The 21,351-nt window shown below is 36.1% G+C and overlaps 1 protein-coding gene across 1 annotated transcript in view; it reads right to left on the bottom strand.

The window, feature by feature from the left end:
* KCNU1 (potassium calcium-activated channel subfamily U member 1) overlaps window positions 1-21,148 on the bottom strand; it is a gene marked incomplete at both ends in the record, with an annotated part of 120,650 nt that extends 99,502 nt beyond the window's left edge. The window contains 5 exons of the mRNA XM_081046664.1: window positions 785-896; window positions 2,473-2,563; window positions 3,679-3,740; window positions 18,183-18,302; window positions 21,002-21,148. Coding sequence (XP_080902790.1) covers window positions 785-896; window positions 2,473-2,563; window positions 3,679-3,740; window positions 18,183-18,302; window positions 21,002-21,148 — 532 coding nt within the window. The remainder of the gene's footprint in view (window positions 1-784; window positions 897-2,472; window positions 2,564-3,678; window positions 3,741-18,182; window positions 18,303-21,001) is intronic.
* Window positions 21,149-21,351: the final 203 nt, after the last annotated feature.

Genomic DNA, 21,351 nt, shown 5'->3' with positions numbered 1-21,351 from the left:
CTAGTTCAAATCACGGTTCTGATACTTAATAGCAGTTATAATCTACAGCGATCCCTTCAACGTCTCTAGTTCCTCATCTGTAAAATGGGAATGAGAATAGTACCTGTCCCATAAGGTTGTTGGGACAATATATAGCATATCAGAAGCACTACTCACATCTTACACTTGGTTGACCCTTCTTTAGAATGGAGAACAAATTATCCATAAACCACTTAAACTCCTGACTATATAATTTCTATGATGTACTCCTCAGTGTTTGTGTGATGCTTTATATTAGGTAGTTAGATAATAATGATGGCAAGGAATATTTTGTAGATTATAAATAACAACATAAAAATACGTAAAAACTGATAAAAGCCACATAACACCCATGCAATGTCAATTCGTCCATCTTAAAGACTAAGTACTAATTAAATAAATCTCTAACATGTCACGGCATGTCTGGATATGATGATTTATATCATTTAAAGCCCAAGGGAGGCTTTTCATCTCTCCCAGCCCATGTGGGTTAGCAGCATAAAGGTACCACTGGGGAGTAGGATGCGGGGCCCTGCCTCTCCAGTGAATGAGCTAGTCCAGTAACAATAAACAAACACTGCCACCTACTGTGCATCAGGCACATGGCATTGCTTCCAGGTACTGAGGGGGAAAATGGGTTCTGAAAATACATTACAAAACCTTACAATTACAGTGAGGAAGTTTTTAAAATGGCATTTAGGCATTAAAGGAAAATGAAGGATACTTATGAATGAATGCTGAGGCTTTTCTTAGAGAATATACTCACCTAGCCAATTACTCTTCAAATAATAAGAAATAAAGGTTGGTGGGATGGTAAAGATGTCTACAATTGAATTCATTTCCAACCAGAACCTGATCTTGTCACTAGCAGCCAAAAACTATGAAATGGAAACAAAAGACCCCAAATTCTGTTACCCTCAAGAATTTTAAAGTGAACACAAGAGTGGCTTTAGTCATCTACACTTCATTTATCAATTGAAGATTTGATCTCATTCTATTATATACGTACACACATATATATTTATGACTACACAGGTGAATATATATATATACACACATATATATATATATGTATATATATACATATATATATGTGTGTGTAGATATAAAGATCATACCTTTAGTAGGTGTTCAGTAAATGAACACGAACCCATTTTACTTACTGGATTTTAACTCTTACACTTCAGAATAAACACTTTGACCTTCCTGCTATTCCTAGAACTTTCTGACATATACTAGGGGTGCCAAAAATTGTATACATATTTTAAGAAAAGAAGAAAACTGTATTAAAATTATATATAATTACATAAATAAAAGAGCCTATTTGTGAGCAATAAGGATACATAATTTAGTTTGGTCTTCAGTGGAAAAGGTACAGCTGTCTAGAAGTTTGGCTGGTCAAGGCCTGTGTTTATGAGCTTTCCTATCAAGATAAAGAAAGCAGGCATTTCCAGAAATGAGAGTCTGCTGTTAAAAGGTTTCAATGGTCAGTGTAGTCAGAGTAAGTTCTGAAGGATGGTCATAAAAATATATTATATATACAGAGGGTTCCCCAAAATTGTATACACGTTTTAAGAAAGGAAAACTGTATTAAAATTGTAATACTCAATATATACTGATAACAAAAGATGAATACAAGTCACGTTTGACTTCTGCAATTACAAGAGGTGCTCAAAGTGGTTACCATCAGTGTCCAGACACTTAGGATTACGGTGAACTACTGCTTAAATAACGTTGACCAAAGTGTTCACTTGTATACATTTTTTGGCATCCCCAGTGTGTGTGTGTGTGTGTGTGTATGTGTGTATCTTTTATATGTATGTATGTATATATGTACGTATATATACATACATATATATACATATACATATATATGTGTGTATATATATATACATATATATGTGTATATATATATATATATATATATATATAAAAGTCTCATACAAACATGGGATAGATAAATACATCTACATCTAGATCTAGGATGGGTCCTCAATAAATGTCTGTAGAATGAGGGAACTATTTAAAATTATGGGTGTAACAAAAATAAAACAAAGATATAAAAATATTTTACATAGTTGTACGGCACATGTGCCTTCAGTGGAGCCAATGACATTTTCAGAAGCTTGTTATTCAGGTTCTGCTAACTTGTGATTATTAATAAAGCTTTCCCAGTGGTAGGTCAGAAACCAATAAGGAAGACAGTGCGACAGGGTCATAATATTTTAAAAAGGAATCATTTTCATTTGTGTTGAAATTTTTGACCTGGTTTACAGTTTCCAGCACAGGAGAGAGTTATTATGTCTTAATACACATTTAACGATTTATGGCACAGACCCTCTACCTTTAAAGTCTGAAAATATAGGCTGATTGTATAACCGAAGTACACACAGATTTCTTTATGTTGCACTTGTTGTGTTTGTCTGTTTATTCCCACTTTTAATAGGTACTTACTCTCAATCCAAAATAGAAACTAAAGAAAGCATTGAAAATCAAATCAATCGCGATGGTTTTGTCTTGGTATGAAGAACAGCTTCCAACTGGGCTGGAAAAGAAACAAGGACAGTTTATAAAGAGGTACATTTTTAAAAGCTATGCCTATATAGAACCAAATAAAAAGAAATGGTAAGCATTTTTTTTTTTTTTTACTTATTCACTATGAATAGTCAATCCAGACACTTAAGTTTCCATCTCAAGGCAATTTCTTTTCCCTTGGAAGCATGAATAAAACCACTAGAATGTGCATGGAGTTGAAAAATAACAGGAAAATACTTGTTTTTCCTTTCATAGAATTTATTGCTTCTGTTTCTGTTTTATCAACGTGGATTCAGAGGCCTTGAGGTTATGTGGCTCTTCTTGGTTTGCACAACCACGTACCCAGCTAGGACATTTCAATTCCTGTACCTTTCTGATATAGAGTTACTCTAGATCAAGCAGACTGACCTAAGCCAAATTCAAAGAAAATTTCCTAAAAGATCAGTAAGGAATTCACAAAGCAAAGACTACTGGTTCCACTAGAAACTCTAAAGCTGCGTGACTTTTGTGTCCTTGAAATCCCAAGTTTACCTTAGCTGGAAATCCAAGGTAATTCCCAGAGGGTCAGCATAAAGTTCAGATTAAGTTGGATTGTGTCCAAGAAACTGTCCTCACTTTGGCAAAGAAGAAAGGAATGCCTTCAGAGATGAGCACATAATAATTTGCTCCTTTATCCCAGATGAGGTCTATCATTTTCCTTTCCCCAAACCACCCAAAGTTGTTCGAAACCTATGAGAAACCCTGAAATGACTACAGAACTTCTGCTTCAACATGTAAAGAAACCAAAGCATATAAAGCCCTCACAAGTGGTCCAAGGGAGGAGATGGCAGCTGAAAGCTTGCAGTCCCAGAGATTTGAGAGTAGATCTGTGCATGGCACCCAGCCCGCAGCAAGGAAGCATGGCGGGACGCAGAGGCAATTCATGCTTTTTTTACTTATTTGGGTTTTTTTAGGGAGTTGTTTTTAGTGCTTCCTGTAGGGAACTAAACACTTATCCTTTTTTTAATGAGCTTGTTTATTTGAATACGTTTGAAAATATATTAACAATTTTTCCTGACAGAAAATTCTAAATTAGCTGGCAACCTAATGATACAACAAACAAAGGTGACTAGGGATTGTACTCACTCAGTAGAGTTGATAAAATAGATTATAAGAGACCCGATGCTTAGTACAAAGACAAGGATCACCTGGGGAAAAAAAGAGACAAATGTACAAATCCATTTTATTGACACAAATATACATGAATAAACAAACCAATAAAATGGTGTTTTCTGTTTTTACCTTGTCTATGTATGTGTAGCCATTTTTGCAAACATTCATTTGTAAACATTCATTCATTCATTCTTGGACTTTCAGGTATTCAATAAATGAACACGTGCCCACCCATTTTACTTACCTAATTTTAACTCTCATGCACTTCATAACAAAGAGTTTGTCCTTCCTGATGCTCCTAACGCTTTCTGATCTCAAGAAGTCCTAACATTTATTTATTCATTCACTCATCAAACATTTATTAAGAGTTTAATATTTGTTATGTACTTTATTAGATGCTAGAAAATGAAGGCTACTGCATATAGACTCTGGAGTTCAATTGCCCATGATAGTGCAGAAGAAAGAGTACCAAACGTGTCCATCTAAAAGATGGTCAGAATTTTGACAGGAGGGAAAGTGCCACAAGTAAGAAAAAGAAAATGAGTGCTTTTAACCTGTCAATGTATCTGATCTATAAAATGAGCAGAGCTTGGAGAATATAATTAGAAATTTATCCATTCCAAACCCTCAATGCATTTGGATGAAATCTTTCACAGCCCCTATGATTTTCAGGTCACCTTAAGAAGCTGAATATTTCTCCAGCTATTACTCATTTCCAAACCATTTGTTTCTTTAATATGTTCAGTCCAGTGTAGCATTAATACTAATAATAAAATGGAATTTTATTTATAATTAAAGCTTTCCTTTCCAGCTCAGGTGTATTGGGACTGTATTGGGAAGGGGTCAGTTTCTTCTCTAGTAATGTCCTTAAGGGTTTTTTTTCCCTAGTTTCCCACTGACTAGGCTACCTCTGGCCTCTCCAGAACGGTAGGTGAGTGCTTCTTGGGGAGAAGTGTTTCATTGCTCTTTGGAGATCCCAGTTCAATTCATATTCAGATTCAACAAGTATCATGACCCGAGAATTATTTCAGTGATTAGGACATCTCGGTGAATCACATACGAGTATACAAAGGCCCCTGCCTTTATGGAACTTACAGTCTAGACAATAGTTAGGTAATTAATAAGTAACTTATATGGTATATTAGAAGATGGTATGGTGTCTTCTAACATACATACTAGGAAAACAGAGGGAAGTTAAAGGGATCAGAAACTCAAAAGGAGGGGCAGAAGCATTGCAGTCTTGTTAATATTTAATTGTTAAGTGTCCAATTTGTGGTTCCCTTAATTGGGTAAAAGCATGTTCTCATTGGTTGCTCACAAATCTTTTCTAAGTACACCTCACACTCCTATATTCTGTTGGAATCCTTACCCTCCAGATGCCTTCTTGAGCAATTAAGAGAAGACTCTCTCATGGCATCCACATCCAGACTATGGGCCAGCTCAAGTATTCTTTGCCATAGCAGACACTGGAAAGATAGAATACCTCCATTGTGGCAACTTCTCTGGCATGGAGCAGCTAGCAGGATGGTCCCTCATTACAAATGAGCCAAATGTCAGACCTCTGTGATCTCAAAGTTCCTAGGGATGCAAACTGAAATTTCTGAGTGGTCTCTCTTAAGCCACTTTTCCTAGGTTTGACACAAGAGGAAAGCACTCCCACACCTCTACCACAACAGAGCTTGTTCCAAAAACTTCTTCTGTTTCCAACTTACCCTAACTTACATGTGATTAGGTAAGATACTAAGAGCTTTGACTGAGTTTCTTCCAACTGCTTTGTAAGTGGCAGTGTTGTAGTTTACTTAAAACGTGGGAGTTGTTACTGGCATCTATTTCCTTGGGGTTTCAGCTCTTACTATGTGTTCCATTTTAACATCTAAAATAAGTGCCAGAGATATTACTAAGTTTGTGGGTCTCATGGAGATACTCAGTTAGAAATGTAATCCAAAGTTCAGGGAAAATGTTGGGAGTAGATATCAGCATACTGATAATTATTAATAAATAGTTTTCATGAAATCTTTTTTCTTTTTACATATGACTGTATTTTTTCTCTCTTACTAAATCTCATATGTGATTCTTCAAGTATAAATCAAATATTGACAGGCTTTCAGAAAGATGGTGACAGGCTATATATTTACACTCTCCAAACCACAGAAATTAACAAAAGAAAGAAAAAACTTAGTTTTATTAAAACTAAGAATAATACCAATCTCATGCCTCAAACCTAAAGAACATTATCCAGAAATAATATATAAAACAGCAAAATGTATACCAAACCAAAAGAAGGCACTGGGAGCCCAAAGCTCCCACTATTCAGTTAGTCAAGCAGAAATAGGAGATAGTAAGTCTGAAAGGACCTGTACATTTCTCTTGCATTGGTGGCACAAAATCTAGAAGTGCTGGCTGTTTGGCAGGGTAGAAAGCTCTCCACCTGAGGTATAGGTTGAAGATGGAGCCACAAAGCCAGAGGGGCCTAGAGGAGACACTGAAGCCAAGCACTTGCTGAGGAGGAACCTCTTAGCTTGCAGCAACATTTCTTTTCTCAGAAGCACCTTGGAAAGTGGTCCAGAGAAAAATAAACTGAAAAATTTGAGACCTCATCCAGAGAGAGCCTTGTCTGCTGAGTTGTTGGCTATAGCCAACCACTCCAGATTTGTCTTTGTGGAAAAACACACCAGTAAATTGAGATTTTGAATTCCACAGTGGGGCTTAAAACCCCCTGAATAGTTTGCAGATAATTATGGGTGTCTTCAAAATACAAACAGAGGCCAACACAGTTAACAAGGGACATTATGAACACTCTAAATCTTCATTTATGAATATTAGCAGATAATAGAAAATTGTCTGTTATATGGGAAGTGTAAGAAAGTTATATGGGAAGACAGTTATATGTGAAGTGTAAGAAAACGGGCGGGTCAGGCAGGCAACGTAGATGAAATGACCTCCGATGAAAGAGTTAACATAGACTATGTAATTAATCTTTTAAAAATTATAAGTGGTGTACCTAGTGAGATTCTAAAAATCTGTTAAATAGTATTGGAGAATTAAAAAGGCAAAAAATATGGGGGTAACATAGAGGCTGTCACTACAAGAATCTGCACCCCAACACTGACTGGTCGATCAACAAAAAGAGGTCAGGATTATCAACATTTCACACCTTACAAGAGGTGCCCTTTGGAGTTGTGATTCAGACCTGGGAGGAGGGACCCTAGCTTGGCTGGTAATGGTACTTCTGAGGAGATGCTGTGAGCCTGGTTCTGGCAGTGCTGGGAAGAAACTAGAAACAGGATCTAAGTATGTTTATAGGAGCAAAAAAACTATTGACTAGGTGAGGTTGAAAATACAGATGCAAAACACAGAATGGGCAGTTCACTTCTCGTCCTATTGGCTTCCTTTCTCCTCTTGTACCCACTGTTGGCAGAGCCTAACTATGAGCATAAGAGAGCTGGCAAGAGACATGTAATTGCTGAGTCCTGGCCTCACATCACAGGGCAGAAGACAGAGCTTGAATTTGGAGCTAAGAGACCTTAGTGTCTAGCTCGTGGCCTTAAGTGCTAGAAGACATTGAAACAGTGCTTACAGGGATTTCTTGTCAAGATGGTGGAATAGGTAAAAACTGGGTTTTCCTCTTCTCACAACCACATTAAAATTACAACTAAGCTACAGAACAGCCATCATTGAGAAATGCGTAAAGTTTAGCTGAACTGAAGTCCTACTTCTAAGGACATACATAAGAAGTCACCTCAAGACTGATAGGAGGAGCAGAGATGTGGAAAGGTGTGACCGTTATAAATTGGAAGGCATATCTTGGCTGCAATAGTCCCCCTGGGAGCAGCAAGGGGTTCTAATCTCACACTGAGCTTCCCAGCACAGGGTTCCAGTGAAAGGGAGAGAAGTCCCCATAACTTCTGGCTATAAAAACCAGCAATGACTGTGTCTGACTGAGACGGAGAGTGGCTAGAGTCTCAGATGCTCCTCTTAAAGGGCCCACATACAGACTTACTCGCTGATGGACTCACTCACTCTGAGATCCAGCACTGCAGCGACCATTCGAAAGGTGCCAGAGACATATGGAAACAAACTGAGATGTCTAGCTTTGGGCGAGGGCTGGAGGGCCAGTGTTCTACCAGACAGAAGTGCTGGCTGAATCCATTGTACCTTTGTTGAGCCCTCCTCTGTGCCAGTGTGCAGACATAGGAGCGGTCATATCTGAGTCTCCATTAACATGGCTAACACCATTTGATAGCCCTGCCCTGGTGATTCACTGAGACCCCACCTCACCCAACTTTCTGGCATACCCAAGCCACTTCCAGTGGCTTTTCCATACAAACAGCCTATCTTAGTGCATACTGAGGACTCTACTAAAATTCCATAAGGATTCACAAACCCCAAACAAGCAACATCTGGCCTTGGTGTATCCCAACCTCTTGCTGAGCAGCCCTAACCCCAGCACTAGTGGCAGCTGGCTTTGGGTCACGGCTTGGCCTCTTGAGGCACAAACACAGCACAGGGCCTCTTGAGGCACAAACCCACAGTGGTGGCCATCTGCAGATTACTTTGTGATTAATAACAGGTGGTCCCAGGCAGGGCATGGGCTGCAACAAATTTGGCCTGTAGAGGGGCCCCTCTCACGAGTCTCTGTGGCTGGCACACCTGGTAGCCAGCTTCTGACCAAGCCAGATCATCACCAGGCTGCCTGTAAGGATGACTCACTCAAAAATCAGGCTGGACAGGCACCAGAGCCCTGCTAAAGTGAATCCTGCTCCATAGGGTCAGCCCCCTGCACCATAGCTCCTTCACTGTAATCATGGCCAGTCCACACAACCAATAAACCTGAGGGTCAATCCCTCCCATAGATGTACAATCAACAACCAGGGCACAATTGCAACAGGATGGTACACACAGCCCACCTGGAGCACCCAGCTAAGATGACTAGGGAGATTACACCACTGGGCCCCACAGCACACCTACTACATTAGGCCACTCTACTAAGACTAGGAGACATAAGACCCCCCAACTTAATACATAGAAACAAACATGGCGAGGCAGCCAAAATGGGGAAACAAAGAAACATATCCCCAATAAAAGAATAGAACAAAGCTCCAGGAAAAGAACTAAACAAAATGGAGACAAGCAATATACCAGATACAAAGTTCTAAACACCGGTAATAGGATGCTCAGTGATCTCAGAGATAACTTTAACAAAGAGATAAGAAACATACAAATGGAGATAGAAACCATAAAAAAATCCAGTCAGAAATAAGAAAAATAATAACTGAAATGAAGATTATATTAGAGGGAATCAAGTAGGTTAGATGAAGCAGAGGATCAAGTCAGTGATTTAGAAGATAAGGTAGCAGAAAACATCCAAAGAGAACAGCAAAATGGAAAATAACAAAATATCCACAAAAATAAGGATAGTGTAAGGGACCTCTGGGACAACATCAAGCATACCAACATTGGCATCATAGGGGTACCAGAGGGGGAAGAGAGACAGCAAAGAATTAAAAACCTATTTGAAGAAATAATGCTGGAAAACTTCCCTAACCTGGTGAAGTACACTGACCACTGACATGCAAGCCCGACAAGTGCAGAGTCCCAAACAAGATAAACCTAAAGACGCCCACACCAGAATACATCATAATTAAATGCCAAAGATTAAAGACAAAGAGAGAATCTTAAAAGCAGCAAGAGAAAAGCAGTTAGTTACCTACAAGGGAGCTCCCATGAGACTGTCAGCTGGTTTCTCAAGAAACTTTGCAGACCAGAAGGGATTGGCATGAAATATTTAAAGTGATGAAAAGCAAGGACCTACAACCAAGATTACTCTACCCATCAACCTATCATTTAGCATTAAAGGACAGATAAAGAACTTCCCAGACAAGAAAAAGCTCAAGGAGTTCATCACCACCAAACCAGTATTGCAAGAAATGTTATAGGGAATTCTTTAAGATAAAAAAAAAAAAAGATATGAATCATAAAATGGCAATAACTACATATCTACCAACAATTACTTTAAATATAAATGGATTAAATTCCAATCAAAAGATAGAATGGATGAACGGATTAGAAAAGACGCTTACATATGCTGCCTACTCACTTCTGAACGAAAGAAGCACACAGACTGAAAGTAAAGTTATATATAGAAAAGGATATTTCATGAAAATGGAAACAAACAAAAATCTGGAGTAGCAATACTTATACCAGACAAAATAGACTTTAAAACAAAGGCTGTATCAAGAGACAAAGAAGGACCCAGTAATTCCACTTCTTAGTATTTATTCAAAGACACCCAAAATGCTACTTCAAGTGGACGTGTGCATCCATATGTTCATTGCTGCATTGTTTACAATGGCCAACATTTAGAAGCAGGCTGGGTGTCTGTTGATGGAGGAATGGATAAAGAGAAGGTAGTACATAAACAACGGAATATTTCTAAACCATGGAAGGAAATGGCTTCTTGCCATCTGTGTGGTACGTATGGACCTGGAGGGTATAGCACCAAGTGGAGTATGTCAGACAGAAAAAGACAGATGTAAAGCAATTTCACTTATAAGTGGAATCTAAAGAACAGAATAAACAAACAAACAAAATAGGAAAAAAATCATAGATATTGAGACTATTTTGATGGTTACCTCATGTGGGGGTTGGAGTGGTGGGTGAAAAGAAGGAAGGGATTAAAAAATACAAATTGGTTGTTACTATGTAGTCATAGAGAAGTAAAGTAAAGCACAAGGGATATAGTCAATAATATGGTAATAACTATGCATAGTGCCAGGTGGGTACTAGGCTAGTCAGAGGGATCAATTCTTAAAGCATATAAATGCCCCACCACTATGCTGTACACTTAAAATGTGGAATGTCAAAAAAAAGAAAAAGAAAAAGAAACAGCATTTATAGTGATTTTAGAGAAAAAAGGATTACAAGCCAAGAATTCTATACCCAGCTAAATTGTTCTTCATTTCTTTCTTTCTTTCTTTTTTTTTTTTAATTAAAGTTTATTGGGGTGACAATTGTTAGTAAAGTTACATAGATTTCAGGTGTACAATTCTGTATTGCATCATCTATAAATCCCATTGTGTGTTCACCACCAAGAGTCAGTTCTTCCATCACCATATATTTGATCCCCCTTACCCTCATCTCCCACCCCCCACCCCCCTTACCCTCTGGTAACCACTAAACTGTTGTCTGTGTCGATGAGCTTTTGTTTCTAATTTTTTGTCTTGTTCTTTTGTTGTTTTTGGTTTATATACCACATGTCAGTGAAATCATATGGTTCTCTGCTTTTTCTGTCTGACTTATTTCGCTTAGCATTATAATCTCAAGATCCATCCATATTGTCACAAATGGTCCTATTTCATCTTTTCTTACTGCCGAATAGTATTCCATTGTGTATACATACCACAACTTCTTTATCCATTCATCTATCAAAGGACATTTTGGTTGTTTCCATGTCTTGGCCACCGTAAATAAAGCTGCAATGAACATTGGAGCACACGTGTCTTTATGGATAAGTGTTTTCAGATTTTTTGGGTAGATACCCAGGAGAGGGATTGCTGGGTCATATGGTAATTCTACTTTTAATTTTTTGAGGAACCTCCACACTGCCTTCCATAGCGGCTGCACCAGTCTGCATTCCCACCAACAGTATATGAGGGTTCCTTTTTTTCCACAGCCTATCCAACACTTGTTACTATTTGTCTTGTTGATGATAGCGATTCTAACTGGGTGACGTGATATCTCATTGTGGTTTTTATTTGCATTTCTCTGATGATTAGTGATGTTGAGCATTTTTTCATATGTCTATTTGCCATTTGTATGTCCTCTTTGGAAAAATGTCTCTTCAGGTTGTCTGCCCATTTTTCAATTGGGTTGTTTGTTCTTCATTTCTGAGAGCAAGATAAGAATCACTTTGGGATGTTCAAGCATTCAAAATGTATACTACCCTCACTTTCCCTTGCAAATGAACATGGGAAATACTCAACAACAAAAAAAAAAAAAAAGAAAAAATTCAGAAAGATAAAATATGTAAGAAAAAGTGGTACCTGAGGAAAGGTAAAAATAGTGTAATTTTTAACCCTAAAGCAAATATAAGAAAAAAAAGGTATATATATATATATACGTATATATATATACGTATATATATATATATACGTATATATATATATATACACACACATATACGTATATATACGTATATATACACACATATACGTATATATATGTATATACACACACACATATATATACATATATGTGTATGTATATATGTGTATATATATGAAAGCATATATATGTACATATATACGTATATATACACACATATATACATATATATGTATGCATATGTGTGTGTGTGTGTGTGTATATAAAAGCAAACAAGTAAACCACAATTATAACCTAGAACTGAGTGTTCAGATTAGTCCAACAATTTCTGAAAGGAAGGAGGGTGGTGTAGAGGAAAGACATACCAAAGGTCCCATGCAAGACCAGAATATAGATATAAAACATGCAGAGATACATAGAGAGATATATAATGGAAAGTTCGTTTTGACTTAGATTTACCTAAGATAACTGTGACATGCTATTAAAAATGGAATTATTCAAGTCAAAGATGCAAGAAAATAAATGAAAGTAATAATGAATAACAAATCAGAAATGGAAATGTCAACCAAAGATCCGTGCTTAATGTACTCTGATTGGTTTACATGTATCATCATATAATATATCATTATCCCTACAATACTTTATAGGATGTTACTCACATTATATGAATGAAATCCAATTTAGAAAAATTAACTTCTCCAAGATTAACAGTAGGAAGTGGAGGAGCCAATTTTGATTCCACGTCTCTCAAAATTTACATTTATCATGTAATATTTCCTCTCCAGTAAGATAAGAAACTAAGACTGTAACAGCTTTTAGTTGTGAACTGAATGCCCATTCTCTCCTTTTAAACTAATAGATCTCCCATTTGTTTTTTTTCAGGCGACTGACCTTAGACATTCTATTTATTATGCAGCAAATTCAATCCCTAAATATTATAAGGACCAACAAAATGGATCACCATAAGGAGAATAATTAAATTCCTCAGTAAATTAACAAATAAATGTATTTTTAAGTTGATAAAAGGACAAAATCTAACTACATAAGTTTATAAGAGACACGTTTGACAGAAAGTTTGAAAGAGAACTGGGCAAAGACATCCCAATGAAGTATGAGTAAAATAAAAACAATGTTACATACTAACATTGTATTCTAAAATATTCCAGCCAAAATAAAAACAAAAAGAGGAACCACTAAATGTGACAAAAATGGATATTTCATATTGATTAAAGGCATAATCAGCCAAAAGGATGTAATAGGTAACTTTATTCACTAATTGATGTTATATAAAATATATAATTCCAAATCTGTTGGAAATGCAAGACATATGATAAAACTATAAAATCATAAATGAAAAATTTTTGACATGCCCCTTTCAATCACTCAGCAAATAATTAAGAATATGGAAAATACGTATAACATAATTAATAGTGCTTAGATATCAAATAGATAATACTGCACATATTCTTTAATAAGTCCATTAAGTAGTAATAAAAATTGATCATGTACTAGGCAACAAAGAATTTCCCCATAACTTCCATAAACTAGAAATCATTAAGGCAGTGATATTCTTGGTCCATAAATTTTACCAAAGTAAAAAAGATAGCCACTCTATCCAGAAGAAAATAAAAGCATACTACATTCCTCTCTATAGATCATGTCTCAAGTAATTTAAATTTCAATGTGAAACAACTTAAAGACGAATTATGCATTAATAAAAATAAGAACATTACTTGCCAAAGTCTATGTGATATGGCCAAAGTAGTACTCTGAGGGAAAACAAAAATCTTTATAAATCAAATCACTTGAAGAAGCCAGAAAGATGAGGCCAGCCGCGACTGGCCAAGGCGAAGTCTGCGCACGCGTGGGGGGACCTGTCGCTGGGCATGTGCAATGCAGTCCTACTCCTTCCAGGCTGAGCCACACCAGGTGGAGCCGCCAGGGTCCTGAACACAGAAACCCCAGGCTGACGAGGAATAGAACCTGAAGCCCATGGCAGAACTGACTCAGAAGGAAGTATGAGCGAGACCTCAGGGAGATTCAACTCATCATTACCCCGGCGATGAAAATATGTAAAGTCTCTGAAGACTTAGTGACCAGTCTGGGAGGCAAAAAAATTATTGGCCAGGATCCTTATGGCAAAGAGTCAGGAAGCTGTGAAAAGGAAGTAGTTTGAGAAGTACCGCTTTACTTCTGCAGAGGAACAGACAACTGTCGAACAAAACTCCTACACTACCTTCCACCAAACATGAAAAACTGTGGGTGGGACCCATCCCCAAGAGTGGCCCTTTCTACCAGGTCCCTGCTGGCCCTTTGGAAATCTTTTGGAACACCCTCCCCCTTCTTCCAATTTGAAGACACAAGATCAGTGGACTAACCTGAATTCAGATCTTATTTTACCTCCAGTGGCTCCATTAGTCATTCATTTTACTACAATACGTAAAGAACTGTTACAAAGAATACTGCATTTTATTATTTCAAAATTTAAATTCCACACAACTAATTGGGGGAGAAGAGCTGTCTTAAGTTGCCTAAACACTTAAAGAAAATGTGTCCTACAATGTTGTTGAAAATCTGCAGGTTAGAAGGAAGAAACTGGTAGCAGTGGATGGAGATGGGGTAAGAAAAAAACTAGTTTTTTCCTATGTACTCTTTAATACTTTTTGAATATTTTACTGTGTTCACAAAAAGACAATGTAATCATCCAGAAACAATCAGTGTGAATATTGTTAATATTTCCTACCAGTCTTTATTCATATGATAAATATCTGTAAACTAAAGCATAGTCTCATACTATATAAAAAATAATTCCTGATACTTGATGGCATATTAAATATAAAATATGAAATAATGAAATGGAAAAAAATAGATGAAGATACATCTCAAGGTGGAACAAAGGTTTTTTAATATAATCTTATTTTTAACACAGACAATTTTAATTTTAACATTGACATAAATTATGATGTAAAGACCAATCATTTCTAGTATGTTTTATATTTTTCTTTTCTTTCCCTAGAAACAGTATTACATCACAAAAATTAAGAAAACCTAGCAAAACAAATTTTTATTTAGTCAATTTTCCCAGTATCATTTTTGAAATATTCTTTCTCATTTCCAAATGAATTGTGATGCTTCCTTTGTTCATTCAGTTGTTCTGCATACTAAGATTGGCAACTATTGCTCTAGCTAAGGGTTTATTTACTTATCTACAGAAAGGATTACACAATCACAGAAAAGATTGCACATTTACAGAAAGGAGTTAAGACAGAATATAAAGACACATAAAGTACTATGTTACCTGAAAAAAATAGATACATTTACAAATGATGAACCACAATTTTGATTCTAAATGTTCTAGCCATCACAGCAACAGAGAAACATAGCTCATTGTACAATTAATAGCATGCACCCCTACCCCCAAAAGAACAGATGGTTTAGGTCTAGGACGATATTTGGAACTAAATTAAGAATAAAATCTCCCACAGATAATTGTAAAACCATACCTTGTGATAATGAAAACAACAAGCCCATAGAGCTGATTAATACTTTGCCATGTTCGATCTCTAGAAGGTATCCTATTTTGAAGATAACATTTTTTTCCCTTTGATTATTGGAATTTTTCTTCTCATTTTCCATCTTTTTTTTTCTTTCCTCCTCCTTTTTCTTTTTGCCTTTTTCACCTTCCTCTCCTAATGTTCCCCCCCTTACTTTTCTTCTTCTTGCATTGGGTGGTTGGCCATGAATCCTCCCCCAAAGTATTAAGGACATTAGTCTAGATGTTTTTGATTTGCTATATTTGGAAGTTTTGATATAGATACTGTGCGTGCCCTCATTGAAAATGAAAAGTGAGTGTTTTCTTTCTTTTATTTTCTATGTCCTGGGACTGTTTAATTAGCATTAGGGAAATTCACTCATTGAAGATTTGGTTCACTAGGCCTTGCTGTAGGAGAAGGGGTGGTTTTGGTGATGATAACACAGGTCTTTGACAACATCTTTAATTCTTCCAGATATTTGGTCTATTTAAGTTTCTTTCTTTTATGGTCAGTTCTGGTAATTTCTACTGTCCTAACGAATCATCCATTTTTCAAATTTAATTAAAAACATCTTTCAAATTCCTTTTTATCTGTACTTATTTTCTCATTGTAATGTCTTATTTCATATGTATTTATGTTTTTTCCCCTCTTATCCTTGTTTAGGCTAGTTATTGCTTTCTCTATTTTATAGTTTGTTTCAAATACTCAGCTGTTTCATAATTCATTAATTTCTGACTCTATATTTACTCTGCTTAAATTTAATAATGTATTTTCTCTAACTTTTTGAGATTGATATTTAATTCAATGATTTTAATTACTGTTTATCTAAATAAGTTTTTATTATTATGCATTTAACCCAGAACCACTCCTATCTTATACTTTAGATGCAGGTGATATGTGTTTTCATTATCTTTACACTTGAAATATACTGCAGTTGTTATTTTGATTTCTCTGAGTCATTAAAAAGAGAAATTTAAAAATTCTTAGCTGTAAGATCTTTGTTTTTGATTCTTTTTTCCTTGAGTTTTTTAAAATTATTTTCACCTATTCATTACACTCTGTTCAGTTATTGTCATCTGTCTGTACTTTGTACATTTTATAATTGGGATATTTTTTGTGGCCCAATATATGCTAAATTTTTACAAATATTCCATAGACACTTGTAAATTTAATTTCTGTTCACAGCATATGGAGTTTGATCATTTCAATCAGCTCTCATTAATTAAGCTACTGCGGTCTTATTTATGATTATGATTAGTTTTCTATTTAGTATGTCCTGATATGAGATAAGTAAACTAAAAATTCCAACTACCTATGTGTTTTTAATATATTTTAATTTCTTACATTTTTTGTTTATTAATTATCTTGAAGTTACATATTTCATATAGTGATGTTCATGATGTCATATCTTGGTTGAGGTTGATTACATTGATCATTACAATGGTTATGTGTTGAATTGTGTCCCCCAAAACAGATAAGTTGAAGTCCCAAAATTCAGTACCTCAGAAAGTGATCTTGTTTGGAAATAGGGCCTTTGCAGATGTACTCAAGTTAAGAAAAGGTCATGAGGATGGACTCTGATACAATATGACTGGTGTCCTTATAAAAAGAGGAAATTTGGTAGATGGTATCAGTTCTCTTCTGCCTCACCTCAGTGACTTTAATACTTTATTTCCAGTATTATCTTCATTCAGTCAAACATGATTTGAACATTTGAAGAGATCATAACCAAGAAATCCCTGCTATGATCAGAAAGAATCACAAAATCCTTGTCTAACAGGTCACACTGACGGGAATTTCAGAAAAGAAGAGCAAAACTTTAGACAGAAGAGAAAGGAGAGGCACATTTCCAGATGAGTCAACATTCCCTGCAAACTTTATCAAAGCAATTTTACTTACATATTTCCAAATAAGTTTTAAAAATTAATTATATCTGAATTAAACAACATTAATTAGAAGAGCAATGTTTTCACTAATAAACAAAAAGGTAGAGGATAAACTCTAGCTCACACGTCTACTTCCACCATACCACCATCTGATGGCAGTATACTCTCAAATTACAGAGTCCGATTTTTAAATTTTTCAAATCAAACTATACAACTGAAATGATGATCAGTGCAATATTCATTTGTAGAGCATCTGCTATTTCCAGACAATAGGATATAAAATTTTCCATGGCATAATCTATTTTCTCAAGGAGATCACAGTACGCTTGGGAGAGAGGCATATGCACAGATAATTTGAATAACAGTCTTCAATGCACATGACAGAAACTTAGAGACTGACTTTTAGCCTAATGTGGAGATAAGGTAAGATTTCCCCACGGACATGATATCTGGATTGAGCTTTAATATGTCCAAGTTACCCAGATTAAAACAGAAAGTAAAATGATAAATATCTTAGAAGGGCAAAAAAGATTCGTTTGTATAATGAAGAAAAGAGGCTATTGAATTTAAAGGAGGGAACAATAGCTGTACATTTCAGGCCAGATAATACACCAACCAACAACATTTCTTGAACATTTACTATATGCCAGACACCCATACAAGGAGAACAAAATGCATACCACCTTTGCCCTAATAAAGCTTTTCTTCTGGAAGATAGGCTAACAACAAATATAAAATATAATGCTAAGTAATTATATTCACTCCGAAGAAAAAGCAAGCAAAATAATGGATAGAAAGGGTAGACATGGTGACAGTGGTTGGGAGGTAGTAATATTTTAGATAAGTCTGCGAGGGAACATTAGATGCTTACCTGGGTGATACAATTATATTTACTGACTATAATCATGCTCATCATGGCTAAAGTTTGTTAGCAAGGTGACAGTGAAATACTTACCAACACTTGCCCCACAATGGTCTGTGCTGAAAGCAGCATTTCTATACGGTCACGAAACACTCCATGGAGGTGGAAACTTTTAAAATGTCTATTACTGACGATCTTTGACAAGATGAGTTTCTGTAAGCAACAGAAAGGAATTGAGTGTGAGCTGGATCACAGAGAAAGCGATCTTTTTTATGTTTGTTGATAAATCAGCCCCAAATCACTCCACTTGGTCCAACCCAGGGAACCCTGAAGTTGCTCATTCAGTATTTCATGAGATGAATTTTACTGGGTTTGCATTTTACAGGTCTTCTGCACAGCTTTTTAACTCTGAATTCCACAGTCTTCATCATGCCTTTCTCATGTACACTTAGTCCCAGACCCTTCAAACTGACATTATTATTGTAATGATCAGGATTGGGAGCAGCATGCGTTTTTCTGCTCTGGGAACAAGTTCTTATGCTTTTTCTGTCAAGATACATGAACAAAGAAAAAAGATTACAAATTGATTTTTAGGTGATTACTTAAGATTTTTTAGGTGATTACTTTTTTTTTTGAGAGAGAAAAAGAAGGAAAGATTCAGCAATTTTATGTTGCTTTTTAGTTCCTTATCTGGTATCATATCCTGCTGAAATTATAATCTTTCCTCATAGTTACAGAATGCCTTTACTTATTATATTTGAAATTTATAATAATACTATGATATAGATAAAGTATGATTAAAACCATTTTATATTGATAAGGAAATCGAGGTATAGAGAAATTAAATGCCTTGCTCATGAGCAGGCAATCAGGAAAGTCTAAACTAGACTGCATGTCTGGTGATGATGGTCTTGAATTACTACTGAGAAAGACACAAGCAAGTTAGAACTGATCACACCATGCTGACTGGACCCTCTGAGTTTTAGAAAAGCTCTTTTTATGTAGGGCCAGGGTTTCGAAATGACTTCATTTTTCTACTCATATTTTCTGAGTGGTAGGAAGACAAGTCTCATTGAATGACGATTTGATAGAGTTCTTATCTTGATTAACGATTTGCCCTCTATGACTCATCTTATGCATTCTGGGAATGTTGTTTGAGAATTAATTTTTTAAAATATTCAATGAGATATTAATATAGGACACTCATTTGAATTTCATTACACAATTGATAGTGCCTTCTGTGGAAAAACAAATTGGCCCTAAGATATAATAGAATCATATTACAAATGTAGTAAACCTTTGAAAAATGAACAATTTAAGGAGAAAATTATGACTTTCTCCAAATAATTTTTAAAAGAACTTTTGACAGTACCGAGATTTGTGACATTTTTGCATTAGGCCAACTTTCCCAAAGGCTTAGAGAAAAATATTGCACTCTCAATTTACATTAATACAAAAAAATTGTTGGGAAGTCTCTCAACTTTTGTCAAAGTCCTCAAGATTCCAGAGCAGAACAGTATAGCTTTATGGTTGCTTCGCCCCCATTTCTTAAGACTTTGTAACATTTGCCTCCTATTTGAAATTAAAAGGTGGACTGAAGGGTAGACATGAATTACATCCAAACAAAACCAGGAAAACACAGCAACACTTTGTGGACAAATGGGTTGTCACATTTTTGCAACCACACACAAATGAGTATAATGGGAAGAAGATACATTTCCTGGAGCAGAAGTGTGAGATTAAATAGTTCTGCCGATTCAGTTGTGCATTGAAAAAAAGAAAGAAGGCAGATTCACCATACCCATTTGTGTATTCAGTGCTGTTAAGAAGTCAATTCTTTTCTAGAATTCTTTCCTCAATTTTTATGTCACTGACTAAACTCTTTAATCTACTTATAGAAATAATTAGTAACAGAGTGGACTCATTTAGCAACAAAATCTATAACTTTAGTGTTGGGCACCTTTGGAAAGCAGAAAACTGAATTCTATTATATATTATGAGATTACCAATGACCTTAAAAAGTTACTAAGTTATTATAAATTCTGTTATTTTATGTCAATGTTTAGCATTAAGAGATATTTTTAAGCAAAGTTTCAATATTATAATACACAGATGAAATGTGTTCTGTTAAATTAACTATGATCTATCGGAGAAATAAACAAAGTTTGGGAAATAAACCACATAGGGCATAATAAAGCTCTTTGCCTTGGACCACTCGTAAAGGAATAGCCATTATGTACTCGTAGCATTTGAGAGTTTTATTTGAAGCTGTAACGCCAAATCTTTTCTGGGTAATATACCATTATTCTTGCCATCATCATTTGCCAGGTGCTATTCAATAGCACCCACTTTTGAAAAGCTTGTTTCGGCATGAAAAGTGCCTGTGCATTTGAGGCTGGATGGCAAGTGCTTGTTTACAAGGGTTTCCGTGTGTAGGCATGTGCACCTCAGTGTGTTGTGTGTGCTAACGTGGTATACAGAAGGCAGTGTACACATGTGAACACATGTTCCTGTGCAATGTATTTATGAAAGCGACTTTGGTGTTCCTTTTTGCCTCCCTCATAGGTCCTAGCACAATTGCCATTTTAAAATTCAAAATAGAGGCATAGACATAATGTTTGTGGGGTTATTTTTTGGAAAAGTGACCTCTGTTTCCATTCATCATCAGCCATACAAGACATTTCTCCTCCAAGAGGAGGCCTGGCCCTGTACCTGAGGCCTTGGGATAGCATCCTAGGGGCCTGTTGTTCACCCCCAAGCTGGATCATCCCCTTTCTAAGGCACCAGATCCGGGTGGCTGGCTCCATCAGCCTATGAAAACTGAGTGAAGCCTTAATTGTTTTGTAAACACAAACACATGTCAAACCTGTCTCTGATCTTCAAACAGTAGGATCCCAAATAAGGAAACTGACCAAGAGAATTCCTGTTCCCTTGATGTTTTGCCATTTTTTTATGGACCTCCACGTTAGCCTGGAAACGAACAAGATGAAGAGTCCACTGAAGAAGGTCATGAAGGAGGAAAGAATAAACGCAGCTTGGACCTCAGCTGTGCAGGACATTTTCCCCAGGTCTTCCCTATTTGTCATTTTGTGGCATTGTTCACAACATCAGGAAACCGAATGGTCAGAATTCTATGATGTCATGATCACGTGGTTATGATTCCAGGAATTAAGAGTTTGGTGTATTACAGAGTCCTAGTGCCAGGTACAATGAGTGGTTCTAAGAACAGGGTTCTGCCAACCACCAAGATGTTGACTCATAG

Source organism: Rhinolophus hipposideros, assembly GCF_964194185.1.
Source record: "Rhinolophus hipposideros genome assembly, chromosome: 4".
In the NCBI taxonomy this organism is placed as follows: Eukaryota; Metazoa; Chordata; class Mammalia; order Chiroptera; family Rhinolophidae; genus Rhinolophus; species Rhinolophus hipposideros.
Note: the sequence above shows the minus strand (reverse complement) of the source record. Positions and strands in the feature narration are given on the sequence as shown.